Below are 25,030 nucleotides of genomic sequence, written 5' to 3'. Positions count from 1 at the left end.
CACCCAAGTGCCAGGTTTGCACTACGATGAAATTTTTGCACCCGTAGTCATCTTTGCGTTCCATTCGGATTATCTTAGCGATTGCCGCTTTTCATGACTATGAAATTTGGCAGATGGATGTGAAAACCGCCTTCTTAAACGGTTATTTGGAGGAAGAGTAGTACATGGTACAACCCGAAGGTTTCATCGATCCTGAACATCCTAAGAAAGTGTGCAAGCTTAAGCGTTCCATTTATGGACTTAAGCAAGCTTCTCGGAGTTGGAATCATCGTTTCGACCAAGTGATAAAAGAAAATGGATTTACTCGATCGGTCGAGGAACCATGTCTATATATCAAGTCGAGTGGGAGCAAGATTGTCTTCCTAATATTGTATGTCGATGACATACTCCTGATTGGGAATGACATACCTCTCTTAACTTCGGTAAAAGTATGGTTGAAGAACCATTTCCAGATGAAAGATCTGGGTGAGGCACAAAGAATTTTGGGCATCCGTATCTATCGAGATAGATCACGTCGGATGTTATCTCTTAGTCAGGAGTCTTATATAGACAAGATACTAGAGAGATTCAGCATGACTAACTCCAAAAAGGGGTTTCTTCCTATGGCTCCAGGGGTGCATTTGAGCAAGTCTCAGGCACCAGAGACACCGGAAGAGAAAGAGCGCATGACACGGGTTCCTTATGCCTCGGCTATAGGATCAATCATGTATGCCATGATATGCACACGTCCGGACGTGGCATATGCATTGAGTATGACAAGTCGATTCCAACAAAGATCCAGGTGAATCACATTGGATGGCTGTCAAGAACATTCTTAAGTACCTACGGAGACTAAAGATTGGGCATTGACTTATGGAGGCGAACAAAAGCTATGCGCAACCGATTCTGTGAGATGCTAGCTTCCAAACGGATCGAGATGACTCGAAATCTCGGTCTGGATTCGTTTTTACTTTTAATGGCGCTGCAGTCAGCTGGAAGAGTTCCAAACAAAGTGTTACAAAGAGATTCTACGACGAGTCCGAGTACTATGCCGCGTCCGAAGCTGCAAAGGAAGCGATATGGATGCGTCAATTCTTACAAGGACTATCCGTAGTGCCTAGTTCGAATGACCCGATCACCATCTATTGCGACAATAGAGGTGCCATCTTCCAAGCTAAGGAGCCTAAGTCTAGCAACAAGTCTAGACATGTACAACGGAAAGCTCATCTAATCCGAGATTACGTGGAGCAAAAGGAGGTAGTGATAGAAAAGATTGCTACAGATGATAATATAGCCGATCCTCTCACTAAACCATTACGACAAGATAAGCATGAAGGGCATGTTAATTCCATGGGAATTAAACGTGTTCCCGAGTTGTAGTACTCTTTTATGGATTAGATTCATTCTCTTTTGTACTCTATACGACATCATCGTTTTGATATTTATATATTTTGTTTTTCATGTGGATTTGTACGACAATTTTGAACACCACAAAGTGAACTGAACAAACCTTATATTTTTGGTCCTTAATTGCCCACGTGAGCTGATAACTCTGGCAATTATTTTGTGACGTTGGTTGATGGTGGGTTCAACGAGCCATAAGTCAAACGGTAGACTGACCAATCACAGAGGCGAGTTATACGGATATCTCGTAGGACACAATTGTGACATCGACATGGAGTCCTAAATGTTTTATAACATTCGGTGCCAGGTCGTGGATAGGACCTCTATGGTGATCCTAAGAGTCGATTCTTTTGACTATCGACTGTCTCATGAGACTAAGGCAGATTTTGGGTGACTTTGGTTTCTTTCTCACGGTCATCCGTAACAGAGGGCCAAGTAGATTTTTTCTGGGTCATTTCATGCTGTGCTTAGATCGGCAGGAGTCGAGTTGAAGGAAATATTCAGCCTTTATCGTACTCGATATTTCTCGGGGCCACTCGAGGAGTCAGAATCGAAATGCATGGCCATGCTTGAATACGAATTCGTTTTATCAGTTAAGTTACTCTCTAGTCGGGAAAACCACTCTTGATACAGATCGATTGTAAAATACGACCTTTGCGGATACGGATCTGCAAATTGTTTTACATTGAGTGGGAGAAATTTTTAAATGAATATGAGAATCGGTTATCGCACATACACTTGTACGGACAAGTGGGAGTTTGTTGGAGCCGTGTCCTCCAGTTAGTGAAGATAACGTTATTGCACATACACTTGTACGGACAAGTGGGAGCTTGTTGGGGCTGGTGTCCTCTACAGTTAGTGCAATAACATTTAAATCTCTAAAAGGATCAAAGGGTATACTTTTGTATTATTATCAGTTGGTCCACGTTTATCAATAACGGTTGGCTTGCTAGATAAGTTTGACGTTATTGTCATACAGATGGCGGTGATCAACTGGTCCCTAAAAGTCACACCTATAGGATACGTTTGAGAGATGTGACAGTATGAAAATACAGTCATGTTGATGCCTAATATGACTAAGCAGTTAGTCGGAGTTATTATTGACTAATAATTAGTCAAACGTGATGTTGAGATAATTATTTAATACGGATTAAATAATAATGGCTAAGACGAATTAAGCGGTTAATTCGTAAATTGAATATAAACGATTATATTTAATTAATGTATATTGAATTAATTATACAATATTGTCATTGTCGGACAAGTATTAATATATCGACTGAGTCATGTTACTGGTTGATATTTTAATAACCGATAACCGATGACGATTTATAATAAAATCCCGTCATTTACATTTAGCGAAAATCGAGTCGGGCCACGAGTTAAAATAAGGAGAAAGTGGAAAGCCCACTCTCTCCCATATACTCGGTTTGGCCGAATGAACAAAAGGAGAGGACTCTCTCCTTTTGACCTAATTCATTCATTTTTGCACAGAAAAATTAGGTTTTGGAGGCATTCTCTCTGAAACCTAGATCTCACATCGAAAACCTCACAAAAACTCTCTCAATATTGCAAGGCAATTAGAGAGTACTTTCTAGCACAAGGGGCATAGTCTCAGACGGTCTTGGGTGCAACGATTAGGAGGAAATCTATATTGATTTCTGTTCTTAGGCCGTATTCACAAAGGACCCGAGGTTAATTCTTATACCTTTATCGTTTCTCTTGTATTTTTCGTTTATGACAATAATCACATGTTAAAGTTACGTTATAGTCCTAAAATTTAAGGGTTTTATACGGATATTTCCCTACAGTGGGAATGACTTCCACCCACTTAGAAACGTAATCAACCGCCAAGAGGATGTAGAGGTATCCATAAGAATTAGGGAACGGTCCCATGAAGTCTATTCCCCATACATCGAAAATCTCCAAGTAAAGCATCGATTGTTGGGGCATTTCGTTTCTACGTGAGATGTTGCCAAAGCGTTGGCATCTATCGCAAGTAGTGACGAAAGTATGAGCATTTTTTAACAATTTGGGCCAATAGAACCCGCACTCTAGGATTTTCCGTGCCGTTATATGAGGCCCAAAGTGACCCCCACAAGCGTACTCGTGGCAATGTTTGAGGATGGATGAAATCTCTACATCCGGCACACAACGCCGAATGACTTGATCTTGGCACATCTTCCATAGGTATGGCTCATCCCATATGTAGAATCTAGAATCGGCCTTTATCCTATTCCTTTGACTTGAGGAGAGTGAGGGTGGAAATTTCTTTGTTACCATATAGTTGACAAGGTTAGAATACCAAGGCTCAACAACCTTCATAGAATATAGAGATTCAAGTGGTAAGCTACCGTCCACTACTCCCATGGTCTTCACTAGGTCCTCATTGATGTGAATCCGACTCAAATGGTCGGCCACCACATTAGCACTCCCTTGCTTGTCCTTGATCTCAATATCAAACTCACTCAACAAAAGAACCCATCTCATTAGCCTTGCTTTGGTGTCTTTCTTGTCTACTAGTTGTCTTATAGACTTGTGATCGGTATAAATGATAACCTTGGCACCCAAAAGATAAGCCCGAAACTTTTCAATAGCATACACCACCGCCAAGAATTCCTTCTCCGTGGTAGTGTAGTTCCGTTGAGCATAATTCAAAAGTGAAGAAGCATATTGTATCACATGAGCAACCTTCCCGTCCCTTTGGCCTAAAACCGCGCCAAGGGCATAGCCACTAGCATCGGTCATGATTTCAAAAGGGAGGTCCCATCTTGGAGCTTGAATTATCGGGGCCGTCACAAGCTTTTCCTTCAAAGAATCGAATGCCAACCTACACGCATCATCAAAAACAAACTCCACATCCTTGTGCAAAAGCTTGCACAAGGGGTAAGCAATCTTAGAGAAGTCCTTAATAAATCGACGGTAGAAGCCCGCGTGTCCTAGGAACGACCTTATCTCCCGAGTATTAGTAGGATATGGCAAGGTTTTTATCACTTCCACCTTAGCCACATCCACCTCAATCCCTCTCTTTGAGACTATGTGACCTAACACGATGCCGCTTTTAACCATAAAGTGACATTTTTCGGAATTAAAAACAAGGTGACTCCGTGCATCGTGATAGGACCATAGTTAGGTGGTCCAAGCAAGCTTCAAAATTATCTCCATGGACGGTGAATTCGTCCATGAAGACCTCTAAGACTCTTTCTACAAGATCCGAGAAAAGACTCACCATGCAACGTTGAAATGTACCCGGAGCATTACATAAACCGAAGGGCATCCTTCGGTATGCATATGTTCCGAAAGGGCATGTGAATGTTGTCTTGGATTGATCCTCCGGACGTATGGGAATTTGAAAGTATCCGGAATATCCGTCCAAGAAACAATAAAATTCCTTTCCCCCTAGCCTCTCTAGCATTTGGTCTAGAAAGGGTAGAGGAAAATGATCTTTGAAAGTCACGGCATTTAGGCGGCGGTAATCGATGCAAACTATCCACCCGGTTTGAATCCGGGTGGGAATTAAAGATCCTTCCTTGCTTTCGATTACCGTCACACTACCCTTTTTAGGTACACATTGAGTGAGACTTACCCATTGAGAGTCGCTAATGGGGTAGATGATTCCCATTTGGAGTAGTTTGATGATCTCTTCCTTTACCACCTCCATCATTGGTGGGTTTAATCTTCTTTGTGGTTGTCGAACCGGCTTTGCTTCCCCTTCCAAACGGATCTTGTGCATGCAAACGCTTGGGCTTATCCCTTTTAGATCCGTAATGCTCCACCCAAAAGCTTCCTTGTACTTGTGCAAAACATCCACCAATCTCCTTTCTTGATCACCCTCAAGTTGGTTTGAAATTATGAGGGGTAAAGTGTTGTTTTCCCCAAGAAAGACGTACTTCAAATGGTCGGGGAGTGGTTTTAGATTTGGAGTGGGTGGCTTTATGATGGAGGGAAGTGGTCTTTCAAGGGAGGCTTCTAGGGGAAGGAATTTGGATGGGTAGTCATAAGAATAGGAAGAAAAACAAGACTTAGTGGAGCTGAGAATTGCGCAGGCTGCGCTGGGGGTCTGCGCAGGAATGCGCAGGCTGCGCATGGGGCTTGCGCAGGCTGCACCTATGCTCGACATTTCCTCCTCAATTTCTTTCATTTCTTTTTTCTTCTTTTGATTCTTCTAGTGGTTCTTCCCTTTCCAATGCCTCTATATTTTCCTGCACATCATGAGACAACAAAAACCGCAACCCTTCCTTCTCGACATTGTTAGTGAGGGCCAGCTCAAGTGGGTCCCTATGACTCAATTGGTAAACTCGATTTGCCAAAGGTTCAATTTTATCAAGAAAGTAGCAAAAACTCAAATCATCGATCTTTTTCATCGTCTCATACACATTATACTTCAAAACTTTACCTTCAAATTCCATGGTCAAAGTTCCATCATACATGTCAAGCTTGGTTTTGGAGGTTCTCATAAAAGGCCTCCCTAACAAGAGGGGTGTAGCCTTAGAGTCCGGTCCATGTCCAAAACATAAAAATCGGCCGGAAATATGAATTTATCAACCTCTACCAACACATCTTCTACAAGGCCTTTGGGGTGAATTGTAGAGCGATCCGCTAATTGGATCACAACATTGGTCTTAGACAAGGGAGGCAATTATAAGGTCTCATAAATGGAATAAGGCATGACATTAATAGAGGACCCCGAGTCTAGCATAGCTCTAGCAAAAGCTTTGCCTCCAATTGAGCACGATATAGTTAGCATGCCCGAATCATCGCACTTTTTGGGAAGATTTTGTTTGAAAATTGCCGAGACATGTCTACTAACCGTGACTCTTTCAACTCCTTTCCTTGGCTTCCGTTTAGGGGTGCAAAGTTCTTTGAGAAACTTTGCATACCTAGGAACGGTTTTGATGATAGTAAAAAGAGGGATGTTGACCTCACATTTCCTAAAAGTTTCATAAAGATCGGAGTCTTTATCAAACTTCTTGGGATTTGTGAGGGCACTTGGAAATGGTACCTCCGGTTCATATTCCTTTTCAATCTCTTTGAATTGATCCTTTGTGTTGGTGCTTCTTTCCTTTCCTTTGTCAATGCTCAAATGACTCTTTTCTTTTTCCTCATTAGCTTTTAAAGATGACCCTTTCTCTTGTTCAACCACAAGCTCTTCTTCAATTTGCTCTTCAATTTCAATAACCCTTTCTTGTGACTTGCCCCTTCTATTCTTCTTGGGAGGGGATTCTAAAGTTCTCCCCTTCCTCAATGTCATAGCACTAGCATTCTCTCTAGGGGGATTTGTAGTGGAGGGGATAGAAGTGGAATTCCTTTGGTTTTGCTTGGCAAGTTCTTGAGCAATTTGTCCAAGTTGGACCTCAAGGTTGGCAACCTTGGCATCACTAACACCCTTGTCGGCTTCAATCTTGTCAAACCTCTTGTTTGTTTTGACTTGCTCTTGCAAAATGTTTTTAAGCAAGTCTTGAACACTTGGTTCCTTTTGAGAATTGGTGTTGTTACCTTGATTGCCAAATTGGGATGATTGACCTTGGTTTTGGTTTCTACCTTGGTTGTTGAAATTCCCATTCCTATTTCCTTGAGAATTTGAGCCTTGACCTTGTCGGGAGTTTTGGTCCCTCAAGTGGTTGAATTGGCCATTCACAAAGCTCTTTGAGGTGTCACCACCCCAACCAAGTCAAGGGTTGTCTCTACTCCCAACATTGTAAGTGTTGCCACTAGGATCATAGTTGTAATATCCTCCCCCGGAAGGATTCCTAGCATTGTAATTCCCATGGCCCATTGCACTTACATTTTCCACTCCAATTCCTTCTTCAATCATAATGGGGCAAGCTTCCTCCAAATGAGGACCTTGGCAATAGTTGCATTCCACTTGATTCATTTGACCTCCATTTTTGTTTGGATTGTTCACAATCATATTCTTCACTAGGTGAGTTAAGTCATTCACACTTTGCTCAAGATTTTGAGTAGATGAGGAGGAGGTTCCCATTGAAGATGTATTCCTACTTCCCCTTTGGCTTCTACCATAATTCCTTGTAGTTGAGGCAAGTCTCTCAATGATTTCCTTGGCATCCACTATGGAAAAATTCTCTAAACCTCCTCCGGTAGCGGAATTGACCATTCTTTGATCATCTTGGCCTAACCCTTCATAAAAGTTCACAAGGAGATCATCATCACTCAACCCGTGGTATGGGCATTGAGCCACCAACTTCTTAAACCTCTCCCAATACTCATACATGGTTTCACCATTGGGGTCTTGTTCTATGGTGGTAATGGCCTTCTTTGCACGGTTGTGGCGTGACTCGTTGTAAAATTTTTCAAGGAAGGCCGCCTTCATTTCCTTCCAAGTTCTTATAGATCCCGTAGCAAGATAAAAGAGCCAATCTTTGGCCGAATCCAACAAAGAAAATGGGAAGGCCCGTAGTTTGAATTGATCCTCCGTCACCCCATTCGGAATGGCACCTTCACACATCATGTGAAATTCCGAAAGGTGACGGTTTGGGTCGTTTCCCGCATGGCCGTGAAACTTAGGCAAATTATGAATAAAGAAGCCTTTGAGTTCGAAATTTGCATTGGTTCCTAAAGGGGGGTAGGTGATACACAAGGGTTGCTCATCATAATTCCTTGCTCTTATCTCCCGGATAGTTCTCGTGTCATTCGCCATAGAGGGGTACTCTACTTCAATCGGATTTACTTCAATAGGATCTTCCGAAATTGCTTCTTCTACTCGATGTTCCCTTTGTGCTCTTTGGTACCAAGGATTGGTAAATAACCACGAATATGCACCAAAAGAGTCCTCTTCAACGGGGGTTGATTCACCGTTGTGTGGAGAACTATACATAAACCTTTGCACTACACACACAAGTTAGAACTTCCACTTACTTTCAAAAACAAAGAGAAGAAAAATAACTAACATGCAATTAACAATCAAGCTTTTAGCTATGTTGCCATTCCCCGGCAACGGCGCCAAAATTTGATAGAGAAAGAGACTAGGTCGTTAAATGCTAGAATTAACCTATCAAATTAACAATTTATAAACCAAACTCAACTCTACATTATGCAATTAAGAATAGTAGTAAAGGGAAGTAAGGGTCGAACCCAAGAGAAGGGATTTAAGACTAAAAACTTGAATTTAGACTAATGAAAATGAACAAAGCACAAAACTATGCACAAACTATGGGTATTAACAATGAACAACAAAAGAGAGACATATATGGAGAATTGGCATGGAGAAAACATGTAACAAAATGAAAGAGATGTGATTTTTCCTATGAAACAAGGTAACAAACACTTGGTATGCAAGTAACAATTATAAGAGGTGAGAACTTGGTATAATCCTACAAGTTTCAACTTTTCTCAAAGCAAGACTCTTTTCTCTCCAATTTCATTTACCCAACAACAATCCTCAAGCAAATGATTACCACTATCTAAGCCAACAATGATAATCCTACTTAAACTACAAATTCTAACATTAAACCATGTAGGAATTGTAGTCAAGAGCATGAAGAGCAAACCAAGAGGAAAGTAAATGGGATATCACAAAGATATGTCTAAGCCAACAAATCCAATGATATAATCAATTTCTACTCACAAAGGTTGATACTTTAAACCAAGATATCAATAATTATGAGATGCTTCAACAAGTTATCACAAAAGCAAGGAACTTTGCAATAAACAAGCAATAGATGAACATTAAAGAGGCAAGAGTAATTACTTCTCACAACAAAACATTCATCATGGCATTAAAACTTAGAAATTGAAATAAATGAAAGAGTAGAGATTAAGGAGTCAATACAATGATAAAGATGAAAGCTTGCAATGGATTACACCAAGTAGGGAAGGATTTAGCCTTCCATAGTCTTCATAAACCCAACAACTAAGCAAAGATTACAACTTTGAATGAAAATTGTCTTCTAAATTATTACAAGATTAGAACCCTAAATATGAGATTAGATGAGATGATAGGATGGTAGGTGAATCCTTTAGGTCTTCAAACTCTCGGGTATATATAAGGCTTCACGAAAACCTAGAAAGATCTCCAATTAAGAAGCCCAAAGAGGAGATTAGAAAACCCATATAGCAGAGCTGCGCAGCCTACGCAATCGTGCGCACCTGCGCTGTAACACCCCCATACTCCAAGTGCCTTACCAGGACCACTCAGGTATGAAGACATCACCATCTCGGTCGCCCGAGGTATGATAATCAAATAGACAAAACAGAAACAACGTTTATTATAAATAGTTTAATGAATAGATACAATCCTCAAAACCAAACCAAAGTACGATACAATATTCTCAAATGACTGTTCTAACTGAAATGTAAATAAACTAAGGCTACAAATGGAAGACTCCTATCATCACGTCGTGGCATCCCACTATCCCAAGACTCATCTCAATACCTGCTCAATATCTGCTCACCATCCCCGAATGGATCACCGCAGTTTACAAAACAACACCGGGTCGATTAATCACACAATCAATATAGATAACAATAATAAGGCAAACAGACAAATGAATCACACACACACAACACCACCAACTCCCATCATCTCAATACTTGACTCCCACTTGGACCCCACCAGCTGGGGGACCGCAGCCGTTCCCACCTAAGCCCCGCTCATCATACGAGCGATAACCCCGTCCCATTAATGTGCACATCCCCTTCCGTGGCGGGTTCCACGAAGGGCGAAACAGGCGTGAAGTCACTCCCGCAAGTGACCCCACTCACCGAGAACGCATTTCGAGAACCATCAACAAAGAATCACAACCACAAACACAATACAATCATCATATCAAACAACCAAATACAACACATCACCAATATCCCATTATGGGACTAATACGAGTAGAAATCCTACCCGAAAGCACAACAAGCGACGGTATCTACAAATTGTATCAAAACGCCTCCTCTACGAATCCTCCTCCTAACACATAACACATAAAGACTACACATCACATACTACACACAAACCCCCAATCCCTAAATTAGGGTTTAACCAATCTTAACAAAACATTATAAAAACTATATTAAAAGCTTACCCTCGACGCAAGGAATCCAACGACACGAAAAACGACAAGAACCGACCGTCCTCAACTCCGGAATTGCTAAGAATGCGATTAGGAAGATGAAGTGGTTGCTTTCTCTCTTAAACAGGGTTTTAGGTTTTGTAAAAGTGATTTAAAACAATGACGGATATGTTTAAATACCTTAATCGCATAATTAACAAAACCCGAGAAAAATCCCGTAAAAACCCGACACTCGATCGAGTACCCAAGGTACTCGATCGAGTACCCCACCTACTCGATCGAGTACCCAACAGTCGAAACTATTTTATTTTCGCAACTTGCCCTTACTCGACAGAGTAAGGGCTACTCGATAGAGTATCCCAAGACTTATAAATACGGAGTATTACGGTCTTCCCTCCTTAAAAAGGAACTTCGTCCCCCGGTTCAAACCACTACTAAACAAAGGTACTCCCATAAGCTTCCCGACTCAAAGAACCTGGGACATAAAGCATGATACTAACCCAACTTATCCCGACAAACATACCGACACAACATATAAAAGGTGTATAAAACTCTTAAAAACTCTCGCGATCATCTCCTACCCCCCTAAAAGAAACAAGTTTACGTCCCCGTAACCATACATACCTGATAAAAAAGGAAAGGGTAACGCTCTTTCATGATATCCTCTGCCTCCCATGTAGCTTCCTCAGTCTCGTGATTAGACCAAAGGATCTTAAGCAAAACTGTCTCACCACACCTAGTCTTTCTAACCTTTCGGTCTAGAATCCGCTTAGGCACCTCAAGATATGATAAGGACTCATCTAGCTCTAAGCTCTCCGCCTCTAACACATGTGACGGGTCACTCACATACTTCCGCACTGCGATACATGAAACACATTATGCACTCTCTCTACGCACTGGTAAAGCCGCACGATAATAAGCAACTTCCCCAACTCGCTCTAAGATCTCATAAGGCCCTATAAACTTCTGACTTAGCTTGCCTTTCTTCCCAAATCTCATAACCCCACGCATCGGAGACACTTTCTGAAGAACCTTGTCCCCAACTTGAAACTCTATGTCCCGACGATGTAGATCTCGCATAACTCTTTTGTCGATCTGGGTCGCTCTCATCCGTTCCCTGATCATCTTAATCTGTTCTACCATCTCATGCACCATCTCTGGTCCTAAAACCATGCCTCAAAGACTATCGTCCCAACAGATTGGACTCCTACATCTCCTCCCATACAAAGCCTCAAATGGTGCCATACCAATATTGGTGTGATAGCTGTTGTTGTAAGAAAACTCTATCAAGTCCAACCTCTGCTCCCAACTACCACCAAAATCCATCACACAAGCTCGCAACATATCCTCAAGAGTCTTGATTGTTCTCTCGATCTGCCCCGTCTCTGCTGTCGCAGGATGAAATGTCAGTACTCATCTTCAAAGTTATTCCCAACGATTCCTGCAACTCCTTCCAAAACCTTGATATAAACCTCGCATCTCTGTCGGACACTATGTCCTTAGGGACTCCATGTAACTTAAGCACGTTCTTTCGATAGGCCATAGCCAATTGTGCCTTAGTCCATGTATCTTTCATTGGAACAAAGTGAGATGACTTGGTCGACGATCCACTATCACCCAAATCATGTTGTTACCTTGTTGACTCTTTGGCAAACCCACAATGAAATCCATGGAAATGGATTCCCACTTCCACTCAGGCACCTCTAAAGACTGAATCTTACCTTGTGGTCTTCTCTGTTCCCCTTTAACTCTCTGGCATGTCAAACAACGGGACACAAACTCAGCTGTCTCTTTCTTCATCCCAGGCCACCAAAACGTTTTCTTCAAATCCTTCTATAACTTGTCTCCACCGGATGAACCAATATGGTGTGCAATGAGCCTCTGTCATGATCGTCTTTTTCAACTCCTCATCATTAGGAACACACCACCTACCATCAAACCTCAAACTACCATCTCGTATGAATAGAAAACCGGACACTGTCCCTTTCTCTACTCCGACTCTCCACTCCACTATCTTAGGATCCAAAGCCTCGCTTATCCCGAATCTCATCATAAAACTCCGGATGTCTTGTCATATCACCCATGGCATCTCCTTTCGCATCATATGTATCCCAAAACTCGCTACCTCATCCTCGGCCTCATCAAAGATAGAGCCGTACACAAGGAATGTACACTCTTTCTACTCAAAGCATCAGCAACAACATTGGCCTTCCCTTCATGGTAGATAATCTCCATGTCGTAATCACCAATCAGCTCCATCCACCTCCTCTGTCTCATGTTCAACTCCTTCTGCGTGAAGATGTACTTAAGACTCTTGTGATCAGAAAATACCTTAAAGATTGCTCCATAAAGGTAATGCCTCCAAATCTTGAGAGCAAACACTACTGCACCCAACTCCAGATCATGAGTAGGGTAGTTCTCCTCATAAGGCTTCAACGCCTAGAAGCATAGGCAATCACTTTACCATTCTCGCATTAGCACACATCCCGACCCATTCTTCGAGGCATCTCGTATAAACCTCAAAATTCTCGCTCCTTCAGTAATGCTAGGACAGAGGGTGGTCAAACGCTCCTTTAATGTTTGGAACGCCGTCTCACAACTCTCATCCCAACGAAAACTGTTCTCTTTCCTCATCAACGCCGTCATCGGTCTAGCTATCTTGGAGAAATCTTTCACGAACCGTCTGTAGTATCCAACTAAACCCAAGAAACTCCTAACCTCAACAACATTCTTCGGTGCTTCCCACTTTGTCACCGCCTCAATCTTCGCCGGATCCACAAACTACCCCATCTTTAGAGATTACATGCCCTGAAAGCAACTTTCTCTAACTCACACTTGGACAGCTTAGCATACAACTCATGATCCCTCAAAGTCTGCAACACGATCCTCGGATGCTCCTCATGCTCCTCCTTAGTCTTAGAGTAGACTAAGATGTCATCGATAAACACCACCACAAATCGGTCCAAGAACTGTCTGAAGATTCTATTCATCAAATCCATAAACACCGCCGGCGCATTAGACAACCCAAACGGCATCACCACATACTCATAATGGCCATACCTTGACGTAAAAGCCGTCTTTGGTATGTCCACCTCTCTAATCTTCACCTGGTGGTACCCCAACCTCAAATCAATCTTAGAAAAGACCATTGCGCTACTCAACTGATCAAACAGTCATCTATCCTTGGCAAAGGATACTTGTTCTTTATCGTCACACTGTTTCGGCTCCCGTAATCTATGCATAACCTCAAAGTTCCATCCTTCTTCTTCACGAAAAGAACCGGTGCTCCCCAAGGCGATACACTTGGTCTAATGTATCCCTTCTCTATCAAATCATCCAACTGCTTTCTTAGCTCCTTCATCTCTTTAGGACCCATACGGTACGGTGCCTTAGAGATTGGCCCGGTCCCTGGCTTCAACTCGACGGTGAAATCTATCTCCCTCTTCGGTGGCAACCCCTAATCTCCTCTGAAAAACATCTCGCAAACTCTCCCACCACTGGTATCTCATCAACTGCTATGGAATCTCTATCCGGTCATCTCTCACATGGCACAGATCAAAGGACACCCTTCCTCGTATAAGACTTCAAGGTGACAGATGCAATCAACTTAACTTTGGGTTTGACTAGAAACCCACGGTAAGACACACTAACACCCTTTGGACCTCTTAAGGACACTTTCTTTTGATGACAGTCTATCTTAGCTTTATACTTTCCTAACCAATCCATCCCAACTATCATCTCAAAACCGTTAAAAGGAAACTCTAGCAAGTCTACAGGGAAATCGACTTGCCCAACTATCAAAGATATATCTCTAAACAACCTCCCACACGATACAGACTCACCCGAAGGTATGAAAACTTGCTCACTGACAGACTCGTATACTCTCAAACCCAACTGTTTAACATGACTCGAAGACACAAACGACTGAGAAGCCCCCGAATCAAACAAAACAAAGGTAGGAACACCATTAACAAGGAATGTACCGGTGATAACATGCGCATCTTCCTCAGCTGCTTTCTTCTCCATCATGAACAACTTGCCACTGGTCTTCTGCCCACCTCCCTGGACAAGATCTTGGGCGATGTGGTCGCTTAGCACCCGACCCTTGATTGTTGTTGTTGTTCGTCGGTTTTTCGATAAGAATTACCGCCGTTGCGGTTGCCTCCACTGGTAACTCGACTTCCCGGTTTGGCCATGATCCACCGGTCATTTGCTCGCGGCTCATGCGTGTCTCTCGAAAGATCCCGTGCACTCGTGCACTCATGTCTCTTGTGGCCTACACCACCACAACCATAGCAGGTCACTCCCAACTATTACTCACACTCCCACGGCCACGCCCAAAGGAAGCCTCGATCAACTCGACCCGGAAAACCTCTTAGGGCGATTGTGGTTGCCTCTCTTGTAATTAGATTGGCCACCACCCTCGCTCTCAGACTTCCTCTTCTCACCACCAGACCTCTCCTGAGCCATCTCCACCAGCCTCTCCGCTCTTCCAGCCCTCTCATAAGCTTCCTTAACATCGGTAAGGATTCCCACAGGTAACTTATCCATAATCGTGGTAGTCAACCCTCTCTCAAACCTCAATGCCGGGTTCTCCTCACTCAAACCCATATCCTCGGATACCTGGACTTCTCATTGAACCGTCCTCGTAGTACTCGCTCACGGACATCTCGTGATCATCTTAAACTTATCAAACTCTTCCCTCAACTTACTCCTCACATGCTCCGCACGAACTCCTTCCTCACCACCCTACGAAACTCCTCCCAAGGTATAGCAGGTAAGCCTTGGTTGGTATATATCTCCTTAGCACTCACCTTCACCGAATCCTACCACTTGCCCGTTGCCTCCCTCGGATAGAACGCACTGTTCCACTCTCATCTCATCGGACGGTGAACCAAGTCTAAGATGTTCTCCATCTCTCTCAACTATCAAGCGATTAGGCTCCCAACTCCCTTGTATTCTTTCGGGTTAAACCTCGCAATATAGAGGCTGATTTTAGAATGATCAACCTCCTTCTCCTTACTCTTATCCTTGTCCTCATTCACTCTCTTCAAGGTCTCAGTAAGAGCATCCTGGTGCTCTAACATCTTAACGATGTCATCCGTGGTCATAAGCTCGGCTCTCGCGATACAAAGCGCTCTTGGCGGCATCTTGAAACTATACATATATAAGAAAAGAAGGGGTAGATATGAACATACGTACTAAACTTCAAAACACGAAGACGCGACCTCCAGAACCTACTCGATCGAGTTCCCAAACACACTCGATCGAGTAACGGCTACTCGATCGAGTGCCCCACGTACTCGATCGAGTACCCAAACTCCCGAACCAAACAGACCTTCTGATCTCTTACCTACTCGATCGAGTATCTAGGCTACTCGATCGAGTGACCCTCTACTCGATCGAGTACCCCTAGTTACTCGATCGAGTGCCCCAAAACTCGATTCGGACTCAAAATCGCCAAAACCCACTGATCGAGTCGGTCTCACTCGATCGAGTAACACTAACTCGTAAGAGCTACCCGCATGTTACGTCATATACTAACATGCTAAACTTTATAAAACCATATTACATCATAATAAATATGCTACGCATCTATTCTACTATCAACAAGATCAATTCATCATGCTATTAAAGCCACATTGTAAACATCCAACATGTTATTCCAACATCAAGTCTACACATATATTACTTTTCTTTCACATTCTCAACTTCTCCTTCAACATCCAACAATCACACACTTCATCACATTGTTAACAAGTTAACCAAGCACACATATGATTCGACAATCACTTTCCCCATGTGACCGGTTCAAAGTTGTAGGGCGACCCCCGCGACTTTAGGACGTCTCCCAAGCCTTTGCACTAGCTCCTACAACTTTTACCCCGGGTTCATTTTAATTGACTCCCTATGTTCATTAAGTTCATTGGTTACAGGTTTCAGGATCGTCGCTCTGATACCATTTGTAACACCCCATACTCCAAGTGCCTTACCAGACCACTCGGTATGAAGACATCACCATCTCGGTCGCCCGAGGTATGATAATCAAATAGACAAAACAGAAACAACGTTTATTATAAATAGTTTAATGAATAGATACAATCCTCAAAACCAAACCAAAGTACGATACAATATTCTCAAATGACTGTTCTAATCGAAATGTAAATAAACTAAGGCTACAAATGAAGACTCCTATCATCACGTCGTGGCATCCCAGCTATCCCAAGACTCATCTCAATACCGCCAATATCTCGCTCACCATCCCCGAATGGATCACCGCAGTTTACAAAACAACACCGGTCGGGTACTAATCACACAATCAATATAGATAACAATAATAAGGCAAACAGACAAATTGAATCACACACACACACAACACCACCAACTCCCATCATCTCAATCTTGATCCGTCCACCGGACTACCGCGATGGGGGACCGCAGCCTGCTTCCCACCTAAGCCCCGCTCATCATACGAGCGATAACCCCGTCCCATTAATGTGCACATCCCCTTCCGTGGCGGGTTCCACGAAGGGCGAAACTAGGGCGTGAAGTCACTCCCGCAAGTGACCCCATTCACCGAGAACGCATCTCGAGAACCATCAACAAAGAATCACAACCACAAACACAATACAATCATTATATCAAACAACCAAATACAACACATCACCAATATCCCATTATGGGACTAATACCGAGTAGAAAATCCTACCTGGAAAGCACAACAAGCAGACGGTATCTACAGCTGTATCAAAACGCCTCCTCTACGAATCCTCCTCCTAACACATAACACATAAAGACTACACATCACATACTACACACAAAACCCCCAATCCCTAAATTAGGGTTTAACCAATCTTAACAAAACATTATAAAAACTATATTAAAAGCTTACCCTCGACGCAAGGAATCCAACGACACGAAAAACGACAAGAACCGACCGTCTGAACTCCGGGAATTGCTAAGAATGCGATTAGGAAGATGAAGTGGTTGCTTTCTCTCTTAAACAGGGTTTTAGGTTTTGTAAAAGTGATTTAAAACAATGACGGATATGTTTAAATACCTTAATCGCATAATTAACAAAACCCGAGAAAAATCCCGTAAAACCGGACACTCGATCGAGTACCCAAGGTACTCGATCGAGTACCCCCTTACTCGATCGAGTACCCCAGCTACTCGATCGAGTACCCAACAGGTCAGAAACTATTTTATTTCGCAACTTACCCTTACTCGACAGAGTAAGGGCTACTCGATAGAGTACCCCAAGACTTATAAATACGGAGTATTACATGCGCACCCTGTTTGCGCAGGCTGCGCACAGGCTCGCATTTTTGGACTTCTATTTTCCAAGAGCTAGACCTCTTCAAATGCCTTCATTTATTCTAATCTTCATTTCTACTTCTCCCAACTGGTTTTCGGGTTACAAATGATCCTCTCGTGCCTTGTCTTGACCTTTGAAAGGTGTTCTATTGCCTCTCGGGTTCCGTGCATTAAGATCGAGTGTCCAACCGAGGTAAAGTGCACAAGTTACCACATCATACCCAATTGCCAAATGCTAGGAAAAGCATACTAAAAGACCCATATTAAAAGACACGAGGGCGATAAAATAACCCTCTTAGACTGACACAAAACATTACTATCATTTGGCCTGGTTTTTAAAAGTGTTTTTAGACTTAAAAACACTTTTTTGGCCAAATACATCATTATTTAAAAGCTAAAACAGAATTTCTCAAAAGCCAAAAAACCATCATTTTGCCCATAAAAATAGAAGCATCAATTTGTTGCTTCTGCTTTTGAAAAATAATTTTGAAAAATTAAGTTTGAAAAACAAAAACTCATTTTTTACAAGTTAGGCCAAACACGCTCTAAGATGATCTCAAAATTCCATCTTTTAGAAAAAGACCAAAATAATCCGTCTTGAAAGAGACAAACGCGAATTTTAATACTACTAATCAAAAGCCCCATTGGAGTTGGACCGCAATAAGGGTGCAGATTTCATAGCCAACCACGCTTAGTCGCTTACAATATTACAATTCAAAACATCCAATTTTAATACTCTACATATTAATCTACCTCTATCTAAAAACTCCACATGTTCAAACCTCTTACTCTTTTTACATCGCTAATGGCGGTGTTCATAGTCTCGTAGGTGGTTCCAAATGTGCTGTAATGATGATGGTGTACTGTTCGTACTGCAGTGCTTGGCAATAGTGGCAGTTATAGATGAGCGGATGAATGCAGATGGATGGGTTGGAGGAATGGACGATAAGGGAAGATGGTGGCTGAGGTTAGGATGAGAGAAGGTGATGCTAGTCGGGGAGTACAATGATCGTGTATAAGTGGTTGAATAAGGATGCCTGAAGTCGCCAAAGGAAAGAGATGTGACTGTTATTTGCGATTGTAAACAATTTGTCGATTTGCAGACTGAAATATAACAAGCTCACATCTCAGCTCAGCAATTTGTCAATTTGCCGATTTATAGAGTATCAATTTAGAACAATATACATTGGATGGAGACTGGAGAGAGTATTTGTTCAATTTTACACTGACCGTATTCTTGTCATCTCAAAATGAATCCCATTACTTCACAAGAATAATATATTTGAGGTCAAAATCGATGTTAGTTGACACCAGTGTCAAATGTAACCAAAGGCCAGCTGCATCCTCACACCTCAGGCACTCAATGACATAGAAGAAACTGTGGACAGCTTGAATTTGCAAACTTTCTTGGAATTTTGGGGTTGAAACAGTATCTCGGTACTCGACCTGACAGTCATCTCCTTCCACTCAGAACTTGACCCTCCATTTCTATAATCACGAAAAGAGTACAGAACTTGAACCGTTGTGGGAGCTGCACTCACAAGTAAAATGGATGACACACGGCAATAACATGGACTGACTCAAACAAAACATACGCCTCCATATTCAATGTAAGGCAACTCTGAAATTCCACCTCAAGAAAGCAAGCATGCATGAATTCCCCAAATTACTGTTTTGCCCTATTTTACCTTTCCTCTTACGACAGAACTCTCAGAAGGCTGCAGGCGGGAGGACATCAGCCTATAGTGGGCATAAAAACTCATTCTTCTTGGTGAGACTTGTCGATAGCTATCAAATTAACAATTTATAACCACCAAATACTCTAAAACAGTAGTAAAGGGAAAGTAGGAGTTGAACCCTAGACAAGTACATCAAGTATTGTCGGGTTCATGTCCGTGTCAACTTTGAATGGGTTTTTAGTTGTAAGTGTGCTTTGACATGACTCCTAAAGGAACTAGTGGGGGATAACTTGTCTAGGGTGTATTAGTTTGACCGTGGACCATAAGGAAAATTGGAAAAAATTTGTTGAGCCTAATCAAGACATCCAAGCTACAAAGTTCTTTGACATCCTCGCACTTAATGTGTTGGGTTTACCCCATAATGTGAGAACTTTGTTGACAAAAGGGGTTTAAGTTGATATATAGAGGTTGTTGGCGCCAGAGTGCGGGAGTGCCTGATTGGTGCTCATATTTCTTAAAATTTGGCTTAAACAGGAAGTCCATGATCGAGGGAAGCTAGCTATGGGCGGAATGGTTACTTTCATTGCCCACCAACTGAACATTGATTCTCTTTGGAGGTTGTAAAGGGGAAGTTATTTGCTTGATCTCTTCGTACTCATTTGATCGCACAGGATGGTGCTGAAGGTCGGCATTTCCCCTCTTTCAACACTAAGTGCTAATAGCTTATGGTTGCCTTGTCAGGATTAGATGGAAGTTCTATGTGGTCCTAGTAATCAGGACCCCCATATGCCCCCGACGAAGGTTTGACACCTTATTTGATGACCCCACCTGAGGTAGTAATAATTGAGAGACAGGGTGGTATAGCTAGCGATAAGTTTAACCACTTCTGTGAAGAGTTAAACTTGGAAAATCCATGATTTCATCACACTAGATACAAACTAACATCATGCAGCCCTGGCCATGCTGTAGGGAAATTCATTCCATAGCTAACTTCCCCCACAGAATAACATCAACTTTTTTTTTAGAGATCACTTTCCAGTGTTCATTTTCGCAACTTCGTATTCTTATTTTCCTTAAATATCCTCTCTTGGAACTACAGTGATCTTTGTGATATCATGCAATGTTCATGCCTTATATGTCCCAACCAATATATGACCACCAAAGTCTCAGTTTCAGGTAGTTACGAACACATAACAATAGCTATTAAAACAACATTCGTTAAAATCAATGTGTCAAAGAGCAAAAAAAAGAATAGAAAAGTTACCTAAGCCAAACATAGACGTTTTCTGCACATTCATCCGACCAACTTTTGACCTCTTAATAACTTTTAATGCTTGAACATCTTCATGCTTGCCTTTGAACTCCAGAAATTGTCCTAAAACATATTTACTGCCTTTAAGCTCCAACCTGTGCAAAAATTAAACTCTCAGTGTGATTGTATGTCTCAAACATCAAAAGAAAATTGAAGAAAATGCATCACTTTGTTACTATAGATGATACCAGTTAAACTTGGTGTGCGTAAAATATTTAAAACAAAGGAATCTTGTAAACCAACATCAACCATACGTCTATATTGAACCATTGCCGCAGAATGATACCAAACTCCTTAAAAAAATTCATAAAATTCAATGGAAGGGAATACTACACCATACACAAATTTTCTATATAAAATAAATAGATGGTACTCTTTCCATCTTATTGGAAGGCTACGGAACATAGAGTTTCTGGTTGATACTAGCTCTTTTTACACCCAAAGTATAATTCTGACGTCAATGCAAGTCACACTATTCCGTGCTTTAAATTATCCTAAATAGTAAAGAAATAAAGCTATTAGCAGGAAGCCCGTACTTATCAAAAAACACAAGAAAACATACCTATCCCACATTGGAGCCGTACTAAGAACAAACTGAAGCTGCTGAAGTGTAGATTCTTGCACTTCTTTCTTTGCAGAACGTAAAGCCCCTTTAAACCATCCTGAAAACACACTTTTCGATTCCTTTTTCAGGTGAACCCATTGATCATGTCGTATGACCTCCGGCTGAAAACGTTCAGGGTTTAGTGTTCTGCACAGAAAACGAAGTCTCTTAGAAGCTCATGTGCCATTATAACCATCTGCGTATAGCTGTATACTAAGACTGTAATGCGATAAATTGATATATTGTATAGCATTCTAAAAACCAAACTACTATGCATGAAATGTTCAAACCATCGTGAATTTACTAAATAAATTTATTAAAATGGAATAACTGTCTATTTGTGTTGTTAATACATGGGTAAGGCTGGGACTGCTGGGTACACCAAAATGAATCTTCAGGAGTGAAAGTGAAAATCATACACATAAAATATATACCCCAGCATGTATATAAAGCAACCACCTGAAGTTAATGCATGGTTCCTAGAGATTAGATTCTAAAGTTTACTCCCTGAACCACAGAATTGGATTACAAATTTACTAGCTCAATATGACCAACATTTAAACATTCACCCACTTTCAACTGTTGATTTATTTATAAATCAATTTGTTCCTTGAGGTCACTATATACCTATTCCCACGGCACATAAGGTTATTCTCGCTATCCAAAAATCATCCTTATGTATGGACAAATATTAGAAAAATGTTCTGCAAGACCAATGACATAGCAGAAGGCTTGTCCTTAACTCCTTATCAGTTTGATGCACATAAAGTATTTCAAGCTATTGATAGAGAGTGAGGGCGAGTAACATACCGGAATTTGGGATTGGAAGTAATTACTTTGTAAGACAAAAATCCTTGTGGAAGGGAAACTCCCCTTTGCTCAATGTATGCTTCCAGGACAGAGGCCTGCCTGTTAGCTTCAGCAACCTGCACAGATAAAAGAAGCGTCATAGAAAGGCAAAGCACAAGCATAGCGGGGTAGAAATATTGGAAACAAAAAGTATCGGCTAAAAATACAACAAAGAAACACGACAGTCAAGTTTCAGGGTAGCTTCAGAAGTAGAACATTCAACTGAAAGCTTGTAACTAGTGAAAAAGATGGAAGGAGCAATAAAAGAAATGTTGGCAATAGAAAGGCATACAGGATCAGGATAAAGCTCCTCCCTGCGTTTGTGTTCACTCCTACACATCCAACTTCCGTCGGAATTTACAGATACAAACCCTGCCATGTTTTTCACACTAATCAACACCGCCTCCCTGCCACATCAAATCACGCGATTTCTCAATCAAGCAATTGATTTTAATGAGAGTATAATCAATTGGAAAAGAGACATAACATTTTTGTTTCGAAAATTAACCTTGTTAGTCAAAAAGAGAAATTTAGGATTTTGTGAGAATCCCCAACTCGGTGCAAACTGAGAGAACAGATCTTAGCCCTTAGTTTAAAACCCTATCAATAACCAAGATTCAATCTCAAAAGTAACTCGGCTAGACCCTCTCATCCCCTCCCAACCACCACACACCAACACACTCGCCACCGCCAGCCCTAACAACACGTTGGCCACTGCCAACCAGACTCCTGTGGCAGGTGTCACATTTCTAAAAGGCATGAGGCGCACTGAAGTGACAAATTCAAAGAGCAAGGCCAAGATGTGCACCTTATAAATACAAGGTGCACCCATTTTACAAACAAATTTTGTGTTTTCCAGATATAATTTGTGCAATATTTCCCAATTTTGGACCTTAAAGAGGTTAACATGTAAGAAATAAAGAGGTTCACCTGTAGGTCATCTTCTCTAACCAATTAACCATGACCATGCCACGATTCCCATTCCCAGCACATTTATTAACGCAATGCTTATGTTATTAGTTTTTCAATTGCATTTTTATAGACATAGAAAAGGATGGACAAAAGTAATAACATGATGCTATTTGCTACATGCCACATTTTTAGTATAAACTCAATATATATAGATAGAAACATTGAAACAGATCAATGTTCTCTTTTTTAGACTACTACTTCTATCATTAACAACAAACTTACACCTTGGCATACTTTTGAACACAACTTACGCGACTGTTGATATAATTCAATGTTCTACACGATGGTGACCGTCGCAAGAGGTCATCTTTTGCTAATAAACTATATCTAGGTTAATTTTCATCATCCTCAACAATAGTTGTACACAACTGGTCAATTGCGGTCAGATTCCAACTCACTCAACAAGGCACAACCTCAAGCTAAATTGCTCCTACAACGGTTTAAACTTGAGACCGACAAGTTCATCATTCATGTTTAAAATCCTCTACAGTTCCATTTCGATGATTAAATATATGTGCACGAGGTAGACACGCAGTGAATCCAAATGAATTGAGAGAATATCACATAGAACAAGCACTAGATTCTCAAAAATAAACAATCAGTAAGAAAAACTCCCTCCGTCCTAATCATTTGTTTACTTTTTTATTCGGAAACAAATGATTGAGACGGAGGGAGGGAGTATGTAAAACGTACTCTCTGGTGAGCAGAACCAAATCGCAATTAACGCGAGAAGCGGAGGCGGAAGTAGAATCGGAGTCAGGATCAGGAATACGAAGTCCAACAAACGCCTTTCCTCCATACAATTTCTCAAGTCTGCCATTGTTCAATTTTACTAAATTAATTAATAATCCTTCAATTTTAGTACTAAATTACTGACATAGGAGAAAGAAGAAAGCCTAACCTAGAGGCGACGGAGAAGATGGCGTTGAAATCGGAGGTGTCAACATCAAAAACGGCGTCGTCGTAGAAAAAGCGACGGAGTACTTTGTAAAGGAAAAGGCCGCACACCACCTCTATCCACATCTTCTCTTTTCGAGCTTTTAATTTAATTTAAGCAAAGCAATCTATCTGATGGATCTTATGCTAAGATCATGAGTAGAGTGTACGGAATAAAAGATACGCCATCAATTTCGGTTGAAGAATGAAGAGTACTCCGTAGGGATGGCAATGGGTAAGGTCTGGGTGGGGTCCGCCTAGATCCGGATCCGACCCGAGATTTTTCCTTTGGGCCAGATCCACCTGGGCCATGAGTCTAAAATTTGAGGACCCTACCCGGACCCTACGGTAAGGGTAGAGTCTGGTCCTACCTGCATGGTCCCGAATTTGGCTTTAATAACAAGATTAACAACTATGGGGTCTATAATATTAAAAAAAAATTCATACTACTTTAACATTATGAGTTTATTAATCTGCCAGTTAATGGTGGTTGTCGGTCATAGAAATATTAGAGAGGTGTTGGTCGATCGCGTATCAATCTTTGTGGTGGTGGTTTTCTTGTGTCGGTGGTGGAGTGGTGGTATTGTCGGAAAGAGTTTGGTTGGGTTTTATCACTTTATGGGATGAGGGAAGAAAATAGACTTTAGTTGGGTTTCTGACAATCTCTAGGTATAAATTCGGAAAAGTTGTAATTTTGATTTTTTTTTAATAAAGGGTCTAAGGGTCGGGTATGGGTCTCATAACTTAGACCCACCCACCCGCCGCAATATTTTTCTTAAGACCCATACCCGACCCATACCCATTGGGTCTGAAAAAATGAGACCCATACCCGACCCGTTAGGGTCCGACCCTCAGGGTCTGGGTCGGGTCCCCGACCCACTCCATCCCTAGTACTCCGTCCTGAAAGAGTAAACGAAAATGCTACAAATTCCTAGTTGACCGTTTCGCTCAAAAGTCT

General features: G+C 41.6%; 1 protein-coding gene across 1 annotated transcript; it reads right to left on the bottom strand.

The window, feature by feature from the left end:
• Positions 1 to 18,816: 18,816 nt before the first annotated feature.
• LOC141634047 (uncharacterized) lies at positions 18,817 to 24,292 on the bottom strand. Its single transcript, XM_074446362.1, has 7 exons — positions 24,038 to 24,292; positions 23,830 to 23,949; positions 22,457 to 22,571; positions 22,126 to 22,241; positions 21,274 to 21,462; positions 20,664 to 20,806; positions 18,817 to 19,251 (listed from the first exon to the last, which is right to left on the bottom strand). The coding sequence occupies exons 1-7, from the start codon at positions 24,157 to 24,159 to the stop codon at positions 19,073 to 19,075; spliced, it is 984 nt and encodes a 327-aa protein (XP_074302463.1). The 5' UTR covers positions 24,160 to 24,292; the 3' UTR covers positions 18,817 to 19,072.
• Positions 24,293 to 25,030: the final 738 nt, after the last annotated feature.

Source organism: Silene latifolia, chromosome Y, assembly GCF_048544455.1.
Source record: "Silene latifolia isolate original U9 population chromosome Y, ASM4854445v1, whole genome shotgun sequence".
In the NCBI taxonomy this organism is placed as follows: domain Eukaryota; kingdom Viridiplantae; phylum Streptophyta; class Magnoliopsida; order Caryophyllales; family Caryophyllaceae; genus Silene; species Silene latifolia.
Note: the sequence above shows the minus strand (reverse complement) of the source record. Positions and strands in the feature narration are given on the sequence as shown.